Source organism: Orcinus orca, chromosome 1, assembly GCF_937001465.1.
Source record: "Orcinus orca chromosome 1, mOrcOrc1.1, whole genome shotgun sequence".
NCBI lineage: Eukaryota > Metazoa > Chordata > Mammalia > Artiodactyla > Delphinidae > Orcinus > Orcinus orca.
In genome coordinates this window covers 54,270,074-54,288,267 of record NC_064559.1, presented here as the reverse complement: position 1 = coordinate 54,288,267, position 18,194 = coordinate 54,270,074, and the positions used below count along the sequence as shown (strand labels likewise).

At 43.9% G+C, this 18,194-nt stretch overlaps 1 protein-coding gene across 5 annotated transcripts in view; it reads right to left on the bottom strand.

Moving 5' to 3' along the window:
* The window catches only part of ASTN1 (astrotactin 1), a 326,481-nt gene that overhangs the window by 5,022 nt on the left and 303,265 nt on the right, over window positions 1–18,194 (bottom strand). For 4 of the 5 annotated variants that reach the window (XM_049715380.1, XM_049715367.1, XM_033428142.2 and 1 more), the window contains 2 exons: window positions 15,732–15,832; window positions 2,797–2,980 (listed from right to left, as the gene is read on the bottom strand). In XM_049715380.1, the coding sequence (XP_049571337.1) occupies window positions 2,797–2,980; window positions 15,732–15,832 (285 nt within the window). Of the gene's footprint in view, window positions 1–2,782; window positions 2,981–15,731; window positions 15,833–18,194 lie in introns of those variants that run through there. The other variant, XM_049715388.1, reaches the window with a different exon arrangement.

Sequence of the window (18,194 nt, the reverse complement as noted above, 5' to 3'; positions counted from 1 at the left end):
TGCAGTATTTATCAACTGCTAGGCTAACTTCACACGTGAGGAAGCATCTCTTTTCTAATTCAATCAACAATTCTTTCCAGAAACTGGAAGTTTCTTCACCAAGTTTAGAATGAGCTCTCAAGAACAAGAAGCACATTCATTTCATGCCTCTTCTTCCGTCCTGGCTACGAGCATCACAAGGGGTGAGCTCACCGCATTCCTAGGAGGGCAAGCGAGAGACGGGCGGGGATGACGGACGTTGGAAGCAAGGTGTTGAGCTGTGGCAGCAAAGTCAAGGGACCCAGAGAGTGTGAGGTCATCGGAGGCCAGTCAAGTTTTCTCCCACTGCAATGGTGGGTCAGAGAAGATCAAACAAACACTCTGCCGACTAAGTCACACCTTATGCAGATTGCCTCTTCTCTGCCCATCAGCCTCTGCCGTTCGGCCAAGCAGGCTTTCCAAAAGTCGTCATCAACAGGGACTTTGGTGGCCTTCCTCTTAATCTATCCTGCTGCATGTCATTAGCTGTTGACACATTCTTGGGATGTGGACGAAGGGGGAGAGAAGAAAGAGTAAAGGGCAGCATCTGCCTCATCTTGAAGAAATGGATAAAGGAACACATCCTAGCCATCCTTTCAAACAAATGGATTTAATTAGCCCATAGAGTTTTTTGTGGCTATTTTCATTGCTCCCTTTTTTAAAAAAGATAATAATTAATTTGGGTATGTCCTTGACCATCTCAGAGCCTTCTTCTTTCTTAAGAGCAACGCGACCAAGGCTGTCCTCAAGGTATTTCAACTCTCATGGAGGCTTCCATGAATTTTAATGGAATTGGATTTAACTGAAGCAAGGGAATACTTTCTGCTTGCTTGCAGGGCGTATGTACCCTCTGACCCTTTTCTATTTATTCTCACAACTAACTCCAAAGTGGTGAAGTATCTCAAGGCAGGAGACTTCTTGTTTCCTGTGGTTCTCCCCCAGATCCATGACACTGAAAAGCGAAACTTGATTTTCCACAAGCTAATGAAACTACAATTTTCCCCCCTAATATATAGCCTTAAAAAACCAGTATTACACATGAAAGCATCTCCTGGGAAGACTCCTGAGAGTCTTCTCTTTTTGAGAAGACAGTGTCAAGTCAGCAGCAGGCCTTACTTTACAATGAGATCGGAATTTTTTTCCCCTGTGCACTTTCTTCATTAACCAATTTTCCTTCTGACTCTTGAGTTACAAGAGAGAAATTTTAAAAGCAGTTCAAATTCCCTTGGAAGTCAAGATGATGTATGCAATGTTAGTGCTATTCAAATTGTGACATTTATGCTCCTTGACAAAGAACTGCATATATGTACTCAATAAATGTCAGAAGGAGGGAGGAGAGAGCATGAAGGGAATTGGGGAGAGAGCTGGAGAGAGGGGATGATATTAGGTATGAGTAATAATAAGGACAGGAGTGATGGTAAGGTATGGAGCAGGGAGGCTATTTCTTAATACATATCTACCTTCTAACCCAGGGTTTGCTTTTTACCAAAATTGAGACAGAACAAATTAAAGCCCCCTTATATATTTCCCTCTGTGTCCTGTCCATAGCCATGGCATCTGTTTGCCCAAGAATAACCAACCTTTATAAACTTCGGGAAATAATTTATGGAATGCAGATTCTTCCTGACCTTACACATAAAATCATTTTATTTTAGGAAGGTAATCCTAAATTTTCTCCTTTCTTCAAAAGTAAGAAAATAGGTAGCAGGGCGGGGGATGTCCTGTACAATGGTCTTCTAGAAAAGTTTATAAATTCAGGTCATACGAGGCGTCCTGAGACTAAGTCTCCTTTCCAATTGATCAGATATCAGACAAATGGGATGACTTTCGGGTGATGCTTTTATCGATCCCTTTTGGCAGGACAGCAAGAATTCTGAGTGCCCGAGGATCCTACTGTACTGATTTTCTTCATTTATTTTTTTCCTCTCTTTCTTTCTCTTCTTTCTTTCCTTCCCTCCCTCCCTTCCTTCCTTCCCCTATTTTTTTTTCTTTATGAACTCCTAAATAGTTTGGAGACATATAAGTTTGGGGACATTCCACGTGAAAAGCCTCTTCACTGTGTTTATCTGAAAATCTTAGTATTTCTAGAGAAACCTTCTCTTCTCAGAGCAGCAATACACAGCCATGTTGAATGGAACAAAGGAAAGGTGTTATCTCTATGCATTCTTCCCATTCCTCTCTTTCCAAGAACTCTATCTGGGCTATATAACCTAAAAGCAGGAGTACTGAGTATTGGGAAGTTGTAGCCTTGGGGCCAGGGCAAGTTGGCAAACACTACATTATCCTAACTTTGGCCAGGTTAGATGTCAAGATGGGTCATTGGCTACCCCCATTCTGCCTTTCAAGAGAATGTAGAATTTAGCTCGAAATACGTCTGTATAATGCATATAACATATGTAAAGTTCGTATGCAGTAAATATTTTTGGATAACCTCTTCAATAAAATTCCTAATTTTCTTTCAAAAGACTAAGCTTTGGGCTCCTACAGTTTAGCCTTTGGAATGCTGTGTCAGCATGATAAGGAGGGGGTAAAACAACTCAAGGGCAAAGGTTTTTTCAGAGTTCAGGAAATGCATTCATGGCTTGACTTAAATACAGCATAAATACAGCTTATCCATAACTAATCAGTATGAACTGAGCTGTCTAGAAGCACAGGACTTACAGCAGCTAAGCTCACCCAGGATATCTGCAAATTCATGAAGGCAGTATTATAGTGGAAGAGGTACAAAATTTCAAAAAGCTGAGGTCTTTAACAGAGATAATGAAGTTTACTGCTTACCTGGGGCCTAATTCATCCTCACACCGCCAGGTGAATTCTCCAAAACTCTCGTAATGCTGGTTATAGTGGTAGAGGACTCGATGGAGAGTGGGGGAACCCAGATCCAGGAGGGTGTTGTAGGCGGTCTGCTGCTCCTTCCCACTGGTATAGCCATTGAAGAGATTGTAGATCTTGTCTGCTATTTCTGAGGATGGGAGAAAAGGCCAATAAGTAAGATTATACATATATATATATATATACACATATATATATATACACACACACACACATATATATACACACACATGTATATATATATATATATATACACATATACATAAATGATTATAAATACAGGCACATAGGTGTGTATATGCATGTATATGTGTGTGTATATATACATGCGTGTGTGTGTGTGTGTGTGTGTGTGTGTGTGTGTGTGTGTGTGTGTGTGTGATATTACTCAAAGAATACTGAACCTACTGCCCTATCAGGTTTCAGTTTTCTCTTCTATACAATGAAAGGCTTCAAATAGAATCTCTCTAAGGTCAACTTAGGTGATAATATTCTTTGTCTTCACCCATGTTTCCTAATAATACAGAACCTGAGGCAAGAGCACATAGATTGATACTGTACTGGCAAATGCATTCCCAGAGAAGCAGGACGGAGGATAGAGAGAAATGAGGCAAGAAAGGAGGCAGAGTGGATATAAGAAAATGCTCTAAGGAGCTGATGGCTATGTTTCGCCGGAGAGGATGTATGAAGCTATTGGATCCTCACTGGTCCATCTGGGGAAGAACAGAAGAAGACTTTATATCCAGCTCCCATTCAGGATTGGTCCATGGGGACTTTTCACATTTGCCCCCATGAGGCATTAACTCCCCTGCACCTCTAGGCTGCATGCTTGGGTACAAAGTGAGTCCTGCAAAAGCAATGGGGCAGCCCTGGGCAGCGGGGAGCAGCCTTCGGCTCAGGGATGAGGTCAGGAACTGTCAGGTTACGCCTCCAGCAACGTGAAGAACCTGGAGTAGCCACAGTGCCAAGAGCAACCTAGCCCCTTGACTGCAGGAATGCGGGTCTTTTAGCTAGGGCCACCCAGACAGGTAAGAAGGCAAGCTTGCAGATCTGTGCTGACATGTACGTTGAATCCAGTGCATTCTGCAGTTCCAAACGAGTGATCTTTTGGCTTAATTTATACCTCTTATATTTCTGCCTCCAAGGTATACATTGCTAAGATTGAACTTGGTGATGTGGCAAAGGGGCAATGAATTTGTGTAGCCTTGGCATTTTTTCCTGTGGAGCTCAAAGCACTTTATCATTAAATATTTTCTCATTAAACCTGTCAGAAAGGAGATTTGTTGACATTTTCTTTCTAAACAGCTGGGAACTGAGATCTGGAGAGCTTTTTCTCAGATCCAGTGTTAAATCAGGGGATGAAGAGACTAAGTCTACAGGCTTCTAAGCCAGACTTTGCCCACTTGACCCCCTGTCAGCCTAAAGGCCCTGATCCCTTGTCACTACTCCAAGTGAATTCAAGGCTGCTGGCGATGACTGAGTCATCATTTTAAGAGTTTCCTGGGTTGGAATGAATAAAATTTCTACCTCTACTCTGCCCAAGCATTGCAATAATTTCCCTTTTTGTCTATCTTGCCCATTGCCTATGAAAACAGGAGCCAGACCTCACTTCCCCAGTGTCCTGAGTGGCAAGAATAAGGCCAGACAAAATAATAGATCAAAAAATGTTAGCTAAGTGAGTGAAATTTATGACCTTGGCAGTCATTTGAATCCACTTTGGTGGAGGGTTTCTGGTGATATATCTCCAGACCTGGGTTGTACCAACCCTTTAGCAATTAAACCCTTGTAACCAGCATCTTTAAGCTGCAATAAAAATAATTTCAGCTGAGAAATCCATTCAGATTTTCAGGACTTTAAAATTCTCAGGTTGTTAAAATAAGATCAAGAGATAAAGTGGACAGTGATTTAGACTATAAAGATCTCTGGTATTTATTATATAGAATAGAAAGAATATAAATAAAAATTATATAGAATATAAAGAGCTCTGGTATTTATGTATTAACATCCTACTGATTGCCAAGAACTTTACATGTGTGAATTCTAATCCTCATACCACCACTGCACAATGAATATGAATGTCTTTGTGCTACAAATGAGGCCAGGTTACCTGCCCAAGGTCATATAGCCAGTGTGGGCTGGAGTCAAGCTTTAAAACTCTATCTTCCATTGCTCTTTTGCACCTGCTCAGGGGATGGTAGTGTTTAACCAATTTAAGATACAGGAGGCAGGGTCTTGGGGGATGCTTTCTGGGGTGACTATTTCTGGTAAAGGACATTGCCCTGGCTGGCCCATAAATTCCAAGTAAGAGAGAGTCCTAGTAGATATGCAGGGAGTCTGTCATTTCTGGAGTAGAAATGGAAAGAAGCAGAAGGACTATTCTAAGAGCTGTGCTTGTTCACTGGGAGGCAGGGAGTACGTACTTAGAGAAGAATGACCAGCAGTGCAGAAACGCAGGTGAATAGACCAGAGCCCAGACAGGGAGGTTCAGGGTTCCTTCTCTTTTTTTTTTTTTGTGGTACACGGGCCTCTCACTGTTGTGGCCTCTCCCTTTGGGGAGCACAGGCTCCGGACACGCAGGCTCAGTGGCCATGGCTCACGGGTCCAGCCGTTCCGCGGCATGTGGGATCCTCCCGGACCGGGGTACGAACCCATGTCCCCTGCACCGGCAGGCGGACTCTCAACCACTGCGCCCCGAGGGAAGCCCAGGGGTCCCTTCTCTTATCCTTTTACTGCTGTCAATCTGTTCTTATTTCCAGTGATGGGACATAGCATCACAGGCCTAAGGCCCTGGTTGTGACAGTCTGCTGAGCAACAGTGATGACTGAGAAGGTGTTTTCTGGCATATTTACTATTCTCCTAACACAATAGTAATATCCAGCTAGAGTAGGCTAATGCTTCCCGTTAGCAGAAGCATTTGTGCCTGAGACCAGGCGGGATAGTCCCAGTTTCTACCATAAATCTCCTAAAACCAAGATAATCTAACACCAGGGTGTGCTTAAAAGCCTTCATCGGTAAACGGGATATTATATTCAGAAAAATCTACACGCTAGGCTCCTGGAGACCGAATATTTCTGGCCCCTCCTATCTCCAATGAGGGAATTTATGGATATTATTTCATTAGCTTTCATAGCATCTCAAGAATTCACTAACTCAAAGAAAGTTAGACTATAAGATATTTTTGATTATCATTTAACCCAGCTTTCAGCTTCACAGAAGTCTCGAGTTTTCCAAAACAGGTATCTGTCTTCCCTCTCTTTGACATGCATGGTGTTCAGGAATAGTTAAAATGCAGGTGAAGAGATGGCAGGGTGTCTACATACACAGCTTCATCACAAAAAAGAAAAAAGAGAAGGGAGCCAATATCTCTCGGGCATCAGAATAAATGAACAGGGCTGGGACTGAAGGCTTCAGATCCAAAAGTATGGTTAAGAATAGGCACCATGGGGAATGTGAATTGGTACAGCCACTATGGGGAACAGTATGGAGGTTCCTTAAAAAACTACAAATAGAACTACCATACGACCCAGCAATCCCACTACTGGGCATATACCCTGAGAAAACCAAAATTCAAAAAAGAGTCATGTACCAAAATGTTCATTGCAGCTCTATTTACAATAGCCCGGAGATGGAAACAACCTAAGTGTCCATCAACAGATGAATGGATAAAGAAGATGTGGCGCATATATATAGTGGAATATTACTCAGCCATAAAAAGAAACGAAATTGAGTTATTTGTAGTGAGGTGGATGGACCTAGAGTCTGTCATACAGAGTGAAGTAAGTCAGAAAGAGAAAGACAAATACCGTATGCTAACACATATATATGGAATCTAAAAAAAAAAAAGGTCATGAAGAAACTAGGGGTAAGATGGGAATAAAGACACAGACCTACTAGAGAATGGACTTGAGGATATGGGGAGGGGGAAGGGTAAGCTGTGACAAAGGGAGAGAGTGGCATGGACACATATACACTACCAAACGTACAATAGATAGCTAGTGGGAAGCAGCCGCATAGCACAGGGAGATCAGCTCGGTGCTTTGTGATCACCTAGAGGGGTGGGATAGGGAGGGTGGAAGGGAGGGAGACGCAAGAGGGAAGAAATATGGGAACATATGTATATGTATAACTGATTCACTTTGTTATAAAGCAGAAACTAACACACCATTGTAAAGCAATTATACTCCAATAAAGATGTTAAAAAAAAAAAAAAAGGAATAGGCACCATGACATCAAATGGAGTTGGGCTCCACTACACTAGCTGTGTGGCCTTGGACATGTTACTTAACCTCTCTGGGTTTTAGTTTCCTTGTCTGTTCAGTGATGGTTAATAACACATATCTTCCAAGGTTATTGTGAGGCTAAGAGTGATATCGAATGTAAAGCATTTCTTTAGCATGATGTCTGGACAAAGCAAGTACACTTTTATTCATTAATTCATTCCGTAAATATTTTTACTGAGTGCTTACCACATGCTTGACATTTTTCTAGGTACTTGGCTACACCAGGGAGAAACTTTGACAAAAAGTCCTCATCCTATGACCCTTACAGTCTGGTGGTAGGACACATTCAGCTAAGCAATACACATAATAAATAAGTAATATACAGTGTGCTAGAAAGTGGGGAAAAGTAAAACAGGAGAAGGAGCATTGGGAGTGCTGCATGGGGCATTGCAATTTTAAATAGAGGGGTGTCACTGAAAAGATGCCATTCAAGCCATGGCTTGGAGGAGGGGAGAGAACGATCTGTGAGGATATCTGGGGCACAGCATAGGAGGGAGAGGAAATGCCAGCACGGAGGCCCCCCAGCTATGGTGGGCAGCAGACCTGAAAGCAGCAATAAGCCATGGTGTCTGGAAGTGAGTGAGGGGGAGAGGTGGGCAATAGCAGATATTATTTTTTAAAATTCCTGTTACTGGTTCTCTACTAGATCATGCTTTTCCCAATGCCATGACACAGAGAGAGGCTGAAACACAAGAGTCCAAGAGTGGGGAAATAGTCTTATTTAAATGAGAGGAGTGACTCCAGGGGCAGAAGGGAGCTTTCTTATCCCCCAGCAGTGGTTGCTCTTTTTCCTATGAAATAAGAATCCTGGGAAGCACCTATACCTTCTGCCAATGGCTTCCTTGGCTGCTGTAACAAAAGTCTCCTGAACGGAGGTCCTAAGTCATCATTTACATTATTTCGGGGGGAGCTACCTGAAACCCCAGTCTGTCCCCACACTGAAGTAACTGACCATAGAATTCCACGTGAAAACTTGAGGACAATGAATCCCAACTGGCTTTATATTTTTGTCATTCTAAGCACTGTCCAAATTGCAAAGCCGCTTTCCCCCATCCTCCAAGTCTGTCTGTCCTCTCCCCTACCCTTCTCTCCCCATGCTGCTCTGTGCTTCCTTCACACCAATGATTCTCAAACTTGAGAATTAAACTTGATTCACAAGCTGAAAGCCTTGTGAAAGCACAGATTTCTGGTTCCCACTGGAGTTCCTGATCCAATAGGTCTCAGCTGGAACCTGAGAACTGGCATATCTAACAAGTTCCAAGGGGAGGCTGATGCTGCTTGTCTGGACCACACTTTGAGCACCACTGTTCTATACTCATCCATTCTCTCAAAACTTTCTTACTTCCTCTGGGACCAACACTGTTACGTGGCAACCAACTCTCCGTTCACCCTTGACCTTGGAACGCACTCTTCCTTCCCTCCATACCCCTGCGTTGGCTGAAACCTGCATGACACCTTCTCCAGTATTGAGGGATCCTTCTCATACACCAGAAAAGAGCCGCCTCCCCGAAAACAATGTTTTCTCTCAATATATGTAAAAGTCCGTCCACTTTAAAATCTTACCTGTCTCTTTCTATTTCCCACCACTCACTTCCTAACTATGCTTCTCCAGACATGGCAGCATCTAGCATCTGGTTATCTTCTCCACCTCATTTCTTATCACCATTTTGGGTGACTTCACTGCCAAAATGAAAGGCCTGCTTAAGTCTAGAGACTCCCCCATCATCAAAGCCAAGCACTGGGCTGAGAACTTCTCCATCTCTGAAATAATAAATCCAAATATCACATATGTACGGTGAACACAACCTCTTTTCATGGTTCCTATACTTCTTATTGCTACCAAATCTGTTCTTCAATGACAGAAACCCCAAGTCCCTTGACATCTTCGTTCACTCCAGGCATCAGTCCTGTATTTACATCCTTTTCTACTTAACCTGATCTACGCGGCCCATTGCTAGTGTCCTCAAGTAGCTTGCTCCATCTTCTGCTTTTCCTTTACCTTCACATAGGCTGCTAGGGTCTGCCAGGGAAAAATCACAAGCAGTTGAACTAGGTGGTCTTGCTTAGCTGACCTAGGTGGTCTTGCTTCAGCTAAGCACTTTGGACACACCTCTATACATCGCTTTTCACAATATAGGATAAGGCTGGAAGAACTCTTCTTTCTCTCATGCTCCACATCCAATCCATTTAGCAAATCCTTTTAGTTCTACCATCAAAATAATTTAGAATTGGACCACTTCTCATCACCTATATCCTGATCATTCTAGTTGAAAACAATATCATCTTTCCTCTGTATTGCCATAGCTTTCTAATCAGTCTTCCCACTTCCACCTTGGACCCAATATTTGGAGTCCATGCTCAACAAAGTAGACAGAACGATCCTGTAACATTAAGTCTGATCATGTCATTCTTCTGCCCAAAGTTTTCCAGGGCTTCCCATCCCAGTCCCTAGCAGAATCCCATTGCCTACTCTGATGACCAAGCATTACAGGATCTTCCCCACAGCCTCTCAGAGCTCCTCTCCTGTTCCTTTCCTTCTCATCATCTTTCTCACCAGAGGAGCCTCCTTTCTCTTCTTCAAACACGCCAAGGATGTCTGCACTGCGGCTCCTCTATTGGAATGGACCACCTCCAGATATCTGTGTGCTTTCCTCCTTCTCCTTCCTCTCTGCCCACTCTAGTTGAAATTCTACCCCCTGCCTTCCTAAACCATTTCCCTGCTTATATGTCTCCATAACATATGTCACTATCTGAAATATTACTTATTTTGCTACTTTTTTGCTTTGTCACCCCTGCTTAAATATAATCTCCATGAGGCAGGGGAATTTTGCCCCCAGTGCCTAGACCAGCTATTTAGTAAGGGCTTAAGATAAGTTGTCTGATTTGATAAATTCATGAAATCTGATTATAAAGTTCTTGAAAATAGATTCTGAGCCTAGATCTTTTTGTTTCTTTAGCATCGAACACCAGATTGTGGTATTAATTAATAAATGACTGTGGAAGAAGGAAATGAAGAAATGGATAGGATTTATGTTTGGCATCAGGAAAGGAGGATGGATGTTGGAGGAAAGATGAATGAGAACTAGCCTTCACTTAGTGAAGCCACATGAAGAACCCTTGAAGGTCATGCCCCAACCTAGAGACTAGGTTGACCTTATTACTGACTAGCCTTTCCTGCTGGGAAAAGGGTGTTTTCAGTGAAACATTGGTAGAAACTTCCTTGCTCAGTGACTTTACTGTCATAAGGCAGTAAAATTCTTCATAGAAAGTATCTAGTTTAGGAAAATGATCGTATAAGAAATAGGGTCTGGACTGACATGTACACACTGATGTGTATAAAATTGATGACTAATAAGAAGCTGTTGTATAAAAAAATAAATAAAATAAGATTAAAAAAAAAAGAAATAGGGTCTGGCTTCCTGCTAGATAATTAGGAGCTGAGGTCATGCTCTGGGTCACTTAAAAGGTAATTCCCATTTGTCACTAGTTGTAAGCTCAACCCAAGTGAGCTCTATTTATGATCGCCATCTGGGTTTGAAGGAGGCAAAGCTTATGTTTTTTGGCATAACGGCCAGGCCTGTATTAATTTGCAAGGATGTCCTCAATTAGTCTAACTCATTAATCTCCACATGTGCCCCGTACAGGACTCCTCTCTGGCTGAAGGATAACGGGACCTGGGAATGTTATTTCATTCTCTCAGCATTAAGTTGCTTCTCGTGCTCCCAGCTGGTCTGCTGGGATTTCAGAAAGTCTTCTTTGTCAGGGAGCACAAATGGTCAGAAGCACATCTTGATATGCTTTGGGGACGAGATTAACACAAAGAAGCCCCACAGAGAAATAGTATAGTGGTCTCTCCTGGGCAGGTTATTCTTTGCTGGCCACTCTTTATTCCAGAGTTGCTTCTATCCATCTATTCCTGCAGGTGGCACTGTCTGGCATCTCTCCTACGTGCTATTCACCCCACTGATGTCCAACCAGCCTGCTGCCTATTCAGCAAACAAGTCCAAGGTGCCTACCACTGCTGGCAAGGACATCAGCAAATTCTCCAAAACGGAAATAGCTGGGACACCTTCTCAACACCTGTTCTTACTCTGGCTTGGAGTAAGAAATCAACAGATGATGAAATAAGGGTAACTTGGGTCCTTCCCAGTCTCTCATCTAGGTGTTTTCAACCCCAGATTCTGCTTTCATCATCAAGGGATTTCAGAGACCTTCAAAAGTCATTCAGTCCATACCCTACAAACCAGGCAACACTCACTCCAGAGAGAAGCACATTTGTCTTATACTAAGGGTCTCCATTCTACTATAACATCTCAGTGGACACCAATAATCCTGAGAAGGAGAATTATTTTGCTATATAAATTGAACACTATTTTTTTATGTATTGATATGTCTTTTCATCATCAGTATTGAGAGACAAAGAAAGGTTTTCAGTCTTTTACATAATAATCCTCTAAATATCTAATTTAACATTGCAAGCAAAATAGGGATTGATGTCAAATAATGAGTCTGAGCGCAGGCCCTGTAAGATGCTAGCTTTGTGACCCTGGTCAGCTTACTTACTCTTCTCCGAATCTCAGTGTCTACATCTATAAGATGGGGGCAATATTCTATTCATTCAGTAAATATTTATTAAATTTAGTTAGGTCCCATTTGTTTATTTTTGTTTTTATTTTCTTTACTCGAGGAGGTGGGTCAAAAAAGATCTTGCTGTGGTTTATGTCAAAGAGTGTTTTCCTACGTTTTCCTCTAAGAGTTTTATAGTGTCCGGTCTTACATTTAGGTCTTTAATCCATTTTGAGTTTATTCTTGTGTATGGTGTTAGGGAGTGTTCTAATTTCATTCTTTTACATGTAGCTGTCCAGTTTTCCCAGCACCACTTATTGAAGAGGTTGTCTTTTCTCCATTGTATATTTTTGCCTCCTTTGTCATAGATTAGGTGACCATAGGTGCGTGGGTTTATCTCTGGGCTTTCTATCCTGTTCCATTGATCTATGTTTCTGTTTTTGTGCCAGTACCATGCTGTCTTGATTACTGAGCTTGGTAGTATAGTTTGAAGTCAGGGAGCCTGATTCCTCCAGCTCTGTTTTTCTTTCTCAAGATTGCTTTGGCTATCTGGGGTCTTTTGTGTTTCCATGCAAACTGTAAAAGGAAACCATAAACTAGACAAAAAGACAACCCTCAGAGTGAGAGAAAATATTTGCAGATGAAGCAATGGACAAAGGATTAATCTCCAGAATATTCAAACAGCTCATGGAGCTCAATATAAAAAACAAAACAACCCAATCAAAAAATGGGCAGAAGGGCTTCCCTGGTGGCGCAGTGGTTGAGAGTCTGCCTGCCGATGAAGAGGACACGGGTTCGTGCCCCGGTCCGGGAAGATCCCACATGCCGCGGAGCGGCTGGGCCCGTGAGCCATGGCCGCTGAGCCTGTGCATCTGGAGCCTGTGCTCCGCAACGGGAGAGGCCACAGCAGGGAGACGCCCGTGTACCGCAAAAAAAAAAAAAAAAAAAAAAAGGGCAGAAGACCTAAACAGACCTCTCTCCAAAGAAGACATACAGATGGCCAAGAGGCACATAAAAAGATGCTCAATATCACTAATTATTAGAGAAATGCAAATCAAAACTACAATGAGGTATCACCTCACACAGGTCAGAATGGCCATCATCAAAAAATCTACAAACAATAAATGCTGGAGAGGGTGTGGAGAAAAGGGAATCCTCATACACTGTTGGTGGGAATGTAAATTGATACAGCCACTATGGAAAACAGTATGGAAGTTCCTTAAAAAACTAAAACTAGAACTACCATATGACCCAGCAATAACACTATTGGGCATATACCCTGAAAAAACCATAATTCAAAAGGACACATGTATCTCAATGTTCACTGCAGCTCTATTTACAATAGCCAGGACATGGAAACAACATAATGTCCAATGACAGATGAATGGATAAAGAAGATGTGGTACATATATATACAATGGAATATTACTCAGCCATAAAAAGGAACGAAATAGGTTCATTTGTAGAGTTGTAGATGGACCTAGAGTCTGTTATACAGAGTGAAGTAAGTCAGAAAGAGAAAAAAAATCATATAGTAACGCATATATGTGGAATCTAGAAAAATGGTACAGGTGAACCTATTTGCAGGGCAGGAATAGAGACACAGACAAAGAGAATGGACATGTGGACACAGGGGGGAAGGGGAGGGTGGGACAAATTGGGAGATTAGGATTGACATACATACACTACCATGCGTAAAATCGAAAGATAGCGGGAACCTGCTGTAAAGCACAGGAAGCTCAGCTTGGTGCTCCGTGACGACCTAGACGGGTGGGATTAGGGGGGTGGGACGTCCAAGAGGGAGGGGGTATAGGTATACATATAGCGGATTCACTTTGCTGTACAGCAGAAACTAACACAGCATTGTAAAGCAATTATCCTCCAATAAAAATAAATAAGTACATAAATAAATAAATATTTATTGAGTTCCTACTCGAGAACAAACTCTAGGCATGGTTAATGACCTTAACAGAGACATTGACTGATGCTGGAAGTTTAGGTTGGGAAAGTTTCAATAAGAGAAATATTGTGTCTAAGCTGATGTGCTAGTAGCCTGAAAATCATCTTGTTCATGGCTCCTGACTCCAGTTGTATCAGGTTGACCATGAGGGACACAATCCCACAATGTATACTCCTTAATATTTACTGAATACTTACTACTGGACAGGCACTTAAAAACACTGTACATAAATTCACTAATTTAACTCTCTCTAGAAACTTATTATCTAGGGTACCATTATGCCCCACCCCATTTTACAGAGTAGTAAACTGAGGCACAAGGTGAAGTAACCTGCTCAAGGTCAAGTAGTTAGATGGTAGAGCAGAAATTTGACCCTGGGTGGTCTGACTCCAGAGTCTACGTTTCCTGGAACGAGTCAGTCACCATGCTCCTTTCTAAGTGTTGGGGACATAATCATAGGCAAACAGAGACCAGAACTCTGCTCTCATGGAACTCACTGTCTAATGAGGTAAATAGATATTGCACAAGGCATTATAATAACAAACTGAGATAAATGTTCTGAAAGAAAGAAACATGGTACTACGAGGGCATCTAGCAGTGGCCCTGGACCCCTTCCGTACTGAGGAAGGACACTTGCTCTGAGATCTGCAGGCTGAGAGGAGTTAATCAGTGAAAGGGGTGGAACTGGAGAGTATCTGAGGTAGTGAGACTAACACGTGCAAAGGCTCCGTGTTGGAAATGGAAATGGTGTGTTGGAGGAACTGAGAAAGGCAGTGAGGCTTCAGGAAATAGAGAGGTTGATAGGGAGTGTGGGCAAGAAGAGGCTGGTGAAGTGGGCAAGGGTCCCTCCATTTAAGTCCTAATATGCCTGTTACATATTTTGATCTTCATCGCAAGAGGAATAGCAATCCATTAAAGAGTTGTAAGAAGAGGCGTTATGTGATCAGATTTCTGTGTTGAAAATAACAGTGCCTTTAACATGCCATGCATGTTAAATGAGGCAATAAATGAAAGTCCTTTCAGAAGGTGTAAAGTGCTACAGCATCAGTGATTTTAATTAAAGTAGGTCTAGGTCTCTCTACCCACTGTGACTTTGAATCACCCTTTGAACATTGTGGGATTGTGTCAACTCATGGCCAACTTCATACAGCTGGAGTCAGGAGCCACAGGTAAGGTGATCTGAGGGGTACCACATGCCAGCTTGGCAACAGCATTTCTCTTATTAAAACTTGCACAACCTAAACTTCTAGCATCAGTCACCATCTCTGTTAATGTGCGTATGCTATCGGTCCATTAGCTGTCCAACTGTTAATAGAAATTACTAGTTGATCAGATCACTTTAACTAGTGCCAGAGCCCCACAGAAGTGGTGCCCAAGAGAGTTAAATTCCGGTTGTGGAGGGGATGTAATAAGCCTTAGAGCAAGTGACGATATCAAGACCTCCAGGGAGCTTCATGAGGAGAAGAAGCAGCGAGAAGTGTGCTATTCGTGTAATGGATGTTGACTGAAAACAAACTCTTCCTAATTGACAGGGGCTCATTCTGGTGCACTGAAGAGGGACAATTCTTTACCAAAGAACTGGTCCATAACAACTCTAAAATATAGAATGAAGATTTTGACACATCTTTGGTAGGGAGGGAGTGATACAGCAATTAATTCTAAATCTGTAGCCTTCCTATGCTAATCTTTCAGATGTGTACCAAAAACTATGAAGAGAGTAAGTTATCCGATCAGCATTCTGAGGGCAGAGGGCACAGGTACTAAAGCACCTGGTACCATGTACCTAAGCACCTGGTGCATCGCCATGTGTGTCTGGGGCTTTCACCAGTACCTCCCACTGGCTCTCTGACTTACAGACTATGTGGAATAACGGGATGCAATGCAGATTTCCGCCAGAGGCAGAGGTTGAGGAGTTCCTGGAAAGGAGATGCTCCTGTCCTGAGCCTTGAATTCTCCCCCTTCCCTGCTGAACTCCAGGTTGTTCTGTTTGACTCTCTTGCTCCCCCTTTCCCCATGGCGAGGGGAGGTCCCTGGAGCATCCCTCTGCAGACTCTGCTGGCCTCAGTGTCTCTTACCTTGGGCTTTGACATCATCCACCACTGGGCAAGGGGTCTTCACGATCACGTCACTTGGCCTGGAGCGTCGTCCTGTGTTGTCCACTCCCCACAGGGTGAACCTGGCAGGGAGGGGAGGGTAGCATTAACAGAGAGAACCTGCGGTCCAGCTGACAGCCAAGCCTTACTGGATGGGCGGGTTTGCCCCTGGCTGCTCTCGCCACCCTGCCATGCACTTACTGCCATCACCAGGTCATAAAGTGTGCAGTCTAGAGCCTCTTGCTGCTTCCTGGTAGGTCTTGGGCTGTCATTTGCTGTCTTGAGGATATTACCTCATGGCGAGCACCACGGCATAGAGCAGTGGTTCTCATAGTGGGGTCCCCAGACCAGTAGCATCACCGGGGAAATTGATAGTAATGACCATTCTCATGCCCATGCCAGACCTACTGTATCAGAAACTCTAGGGGTGGTGACAAAGATCTGTGCTATGACAAGCCTTCCAGGTGATTCTGATGCCAGTTCCATTCTGACAACCACCAAGCTGAGGGAAAGAGCATGTATTTGTGGAAACAGATGGTCTGAAGTGGGTCTGAAGCCTCCACTCCCTGCCATGTGGAGTTGTTAGTTAACTCCTCTGAGCTTTACTTTCCCTATTCCGTGAAATGGAGCTGATAATAAAACTGCTTGTAGGTCATTGTGATGATTAAATGAGATAATAAAGCACAGGAAGACCTAGCGCAGTACCTGGAGCTCAATGACATTGCATAAATTACATTAATTCTGTTCTGTCCATCTTGTACCCAGTTGAGGCTTTTATGCCGAGCACTGAGGACTATTCTCCTCTTTAAGTCAGAAGTGAAAACGCCAGAGCTGGGGGGTCCTGACGTGCCTGTGACTAGGGGCTCTATCTCCTGCATGCAGTTCCTTCTGAGCCACTTAGATGCTCCCCGCCGTGGACCAGGAGTCCAGAGTGGAAACCTTATGCTACCCCTGGCAACGAGAAGATGTGGTTCTAAGAGCCCCCTCCACCCTTCAACACACACACACACACACACACACACACACACACACACACACACACACACACACACACACACATACATACACACATCAGGAAGAGGATGAAGACCCGGCCATCAAAGGCTGAGTGTAAAATTTCCCCCTTGGGTGATGGAATTGGATGGAGAGGAAAGAATGACGCCAGGTTCTGCTACTCAGACAGCAATTTGAATATAACCATGAAGGTAACCTCTGGTGTCGGTGCCCGGGACCTCTAACAGCTAATCCAGTGAGTCTAAAGCGAATCATTAATGCGCTTTTCTTGTCTCTTTCTCTTTTGCTGTGTCGCCATGGGAGGCTGCATTTATTGGCGAGTCTGGATTTTCTTTCCTCTTGGCAGAGCTACAGGGAGGAAGAGATGTGAGAAGAAAGATGCCCCACGACAGAGGGGCCAGGTACATGTTAAGGTAAATGAGCCTCAGACAGCTGAACCGATGAGGTAGAAAAGGAATGGAAATTGCCTAATGATTCTGTCAGGAAATATAAGTTTCTCTCAGCAGAGAAAAGACAGCCTTGCATCTACGACTGCCTCCCCACAGAGAAGCCCAGGAAACGGTCAGTGTTAAGAACCTGTGTGTCCTGATGTGTTGTCTTCCCTCCCTCTGCCTTCTCCAGTCTCATGCTGGAATCACATCCCACTGGATGTGCTGGCCCAGCTGGGTGCAGACCTGCCCGTGCGCTCCCGCGGGACCACCCAGCCTCCTTGCTGTCAGTCAGACAAGGACCAGGTGCTTGGCTTTCTCATCTTATGTGCACAAGGTGTCTCTGTCCGTCCTACTGTCCTCTGCTTCTTGCCTTGCTACTTAGTTCAGATCTACCGCCTTACCTAGTACTAAACCCCTCTCCCACCCTGATCCGAAATCCAGGGACTGGCTTTTCCCCCGTCACCATTCCTCCCCTCCTAGGTCTGAGTGAGCCCTTTGCATCCAGCCTCACACACTGGGCTGCCTGGATCCCGAGCAATGGCAGCCCCTGGAATGTTTCATCATTCCCCACCCCCCATATACACACCTGATCAGCCTTTTGCTACTATTTGCTACTATTTCTAGAAATGTGACTGAGGCCACCAAACCTGAAGCCAGCATGTCCGCTCTACCCTGTCCGGCACTGCTCCATTTCCCAGTCGTATCCCACAAGCCGGTCTCAGGCCAGGTCTCAACTCCCTCCCCTGCCCTTCTGCTCCAGACCACCTTGAGCTGTTTCTCAGAGATGGGCCCAGAGGTGCCCAGGGCAGACTGCAGACCTGCACCTCATGATCAGGGGTTCCCAGATGGGTGAATTCCCCCTCACCCTCATGTACCCTTCATGGAGCGGGAATCTCTCTCACCGGAGATCCCGATGACAGAGCCCCTGACGTGTAGGAATTCCGTCTCCCTGCTCAGAGGTGGGCCGCTTGACCTTTGTTGCAGACTCTGCCCTGATCCC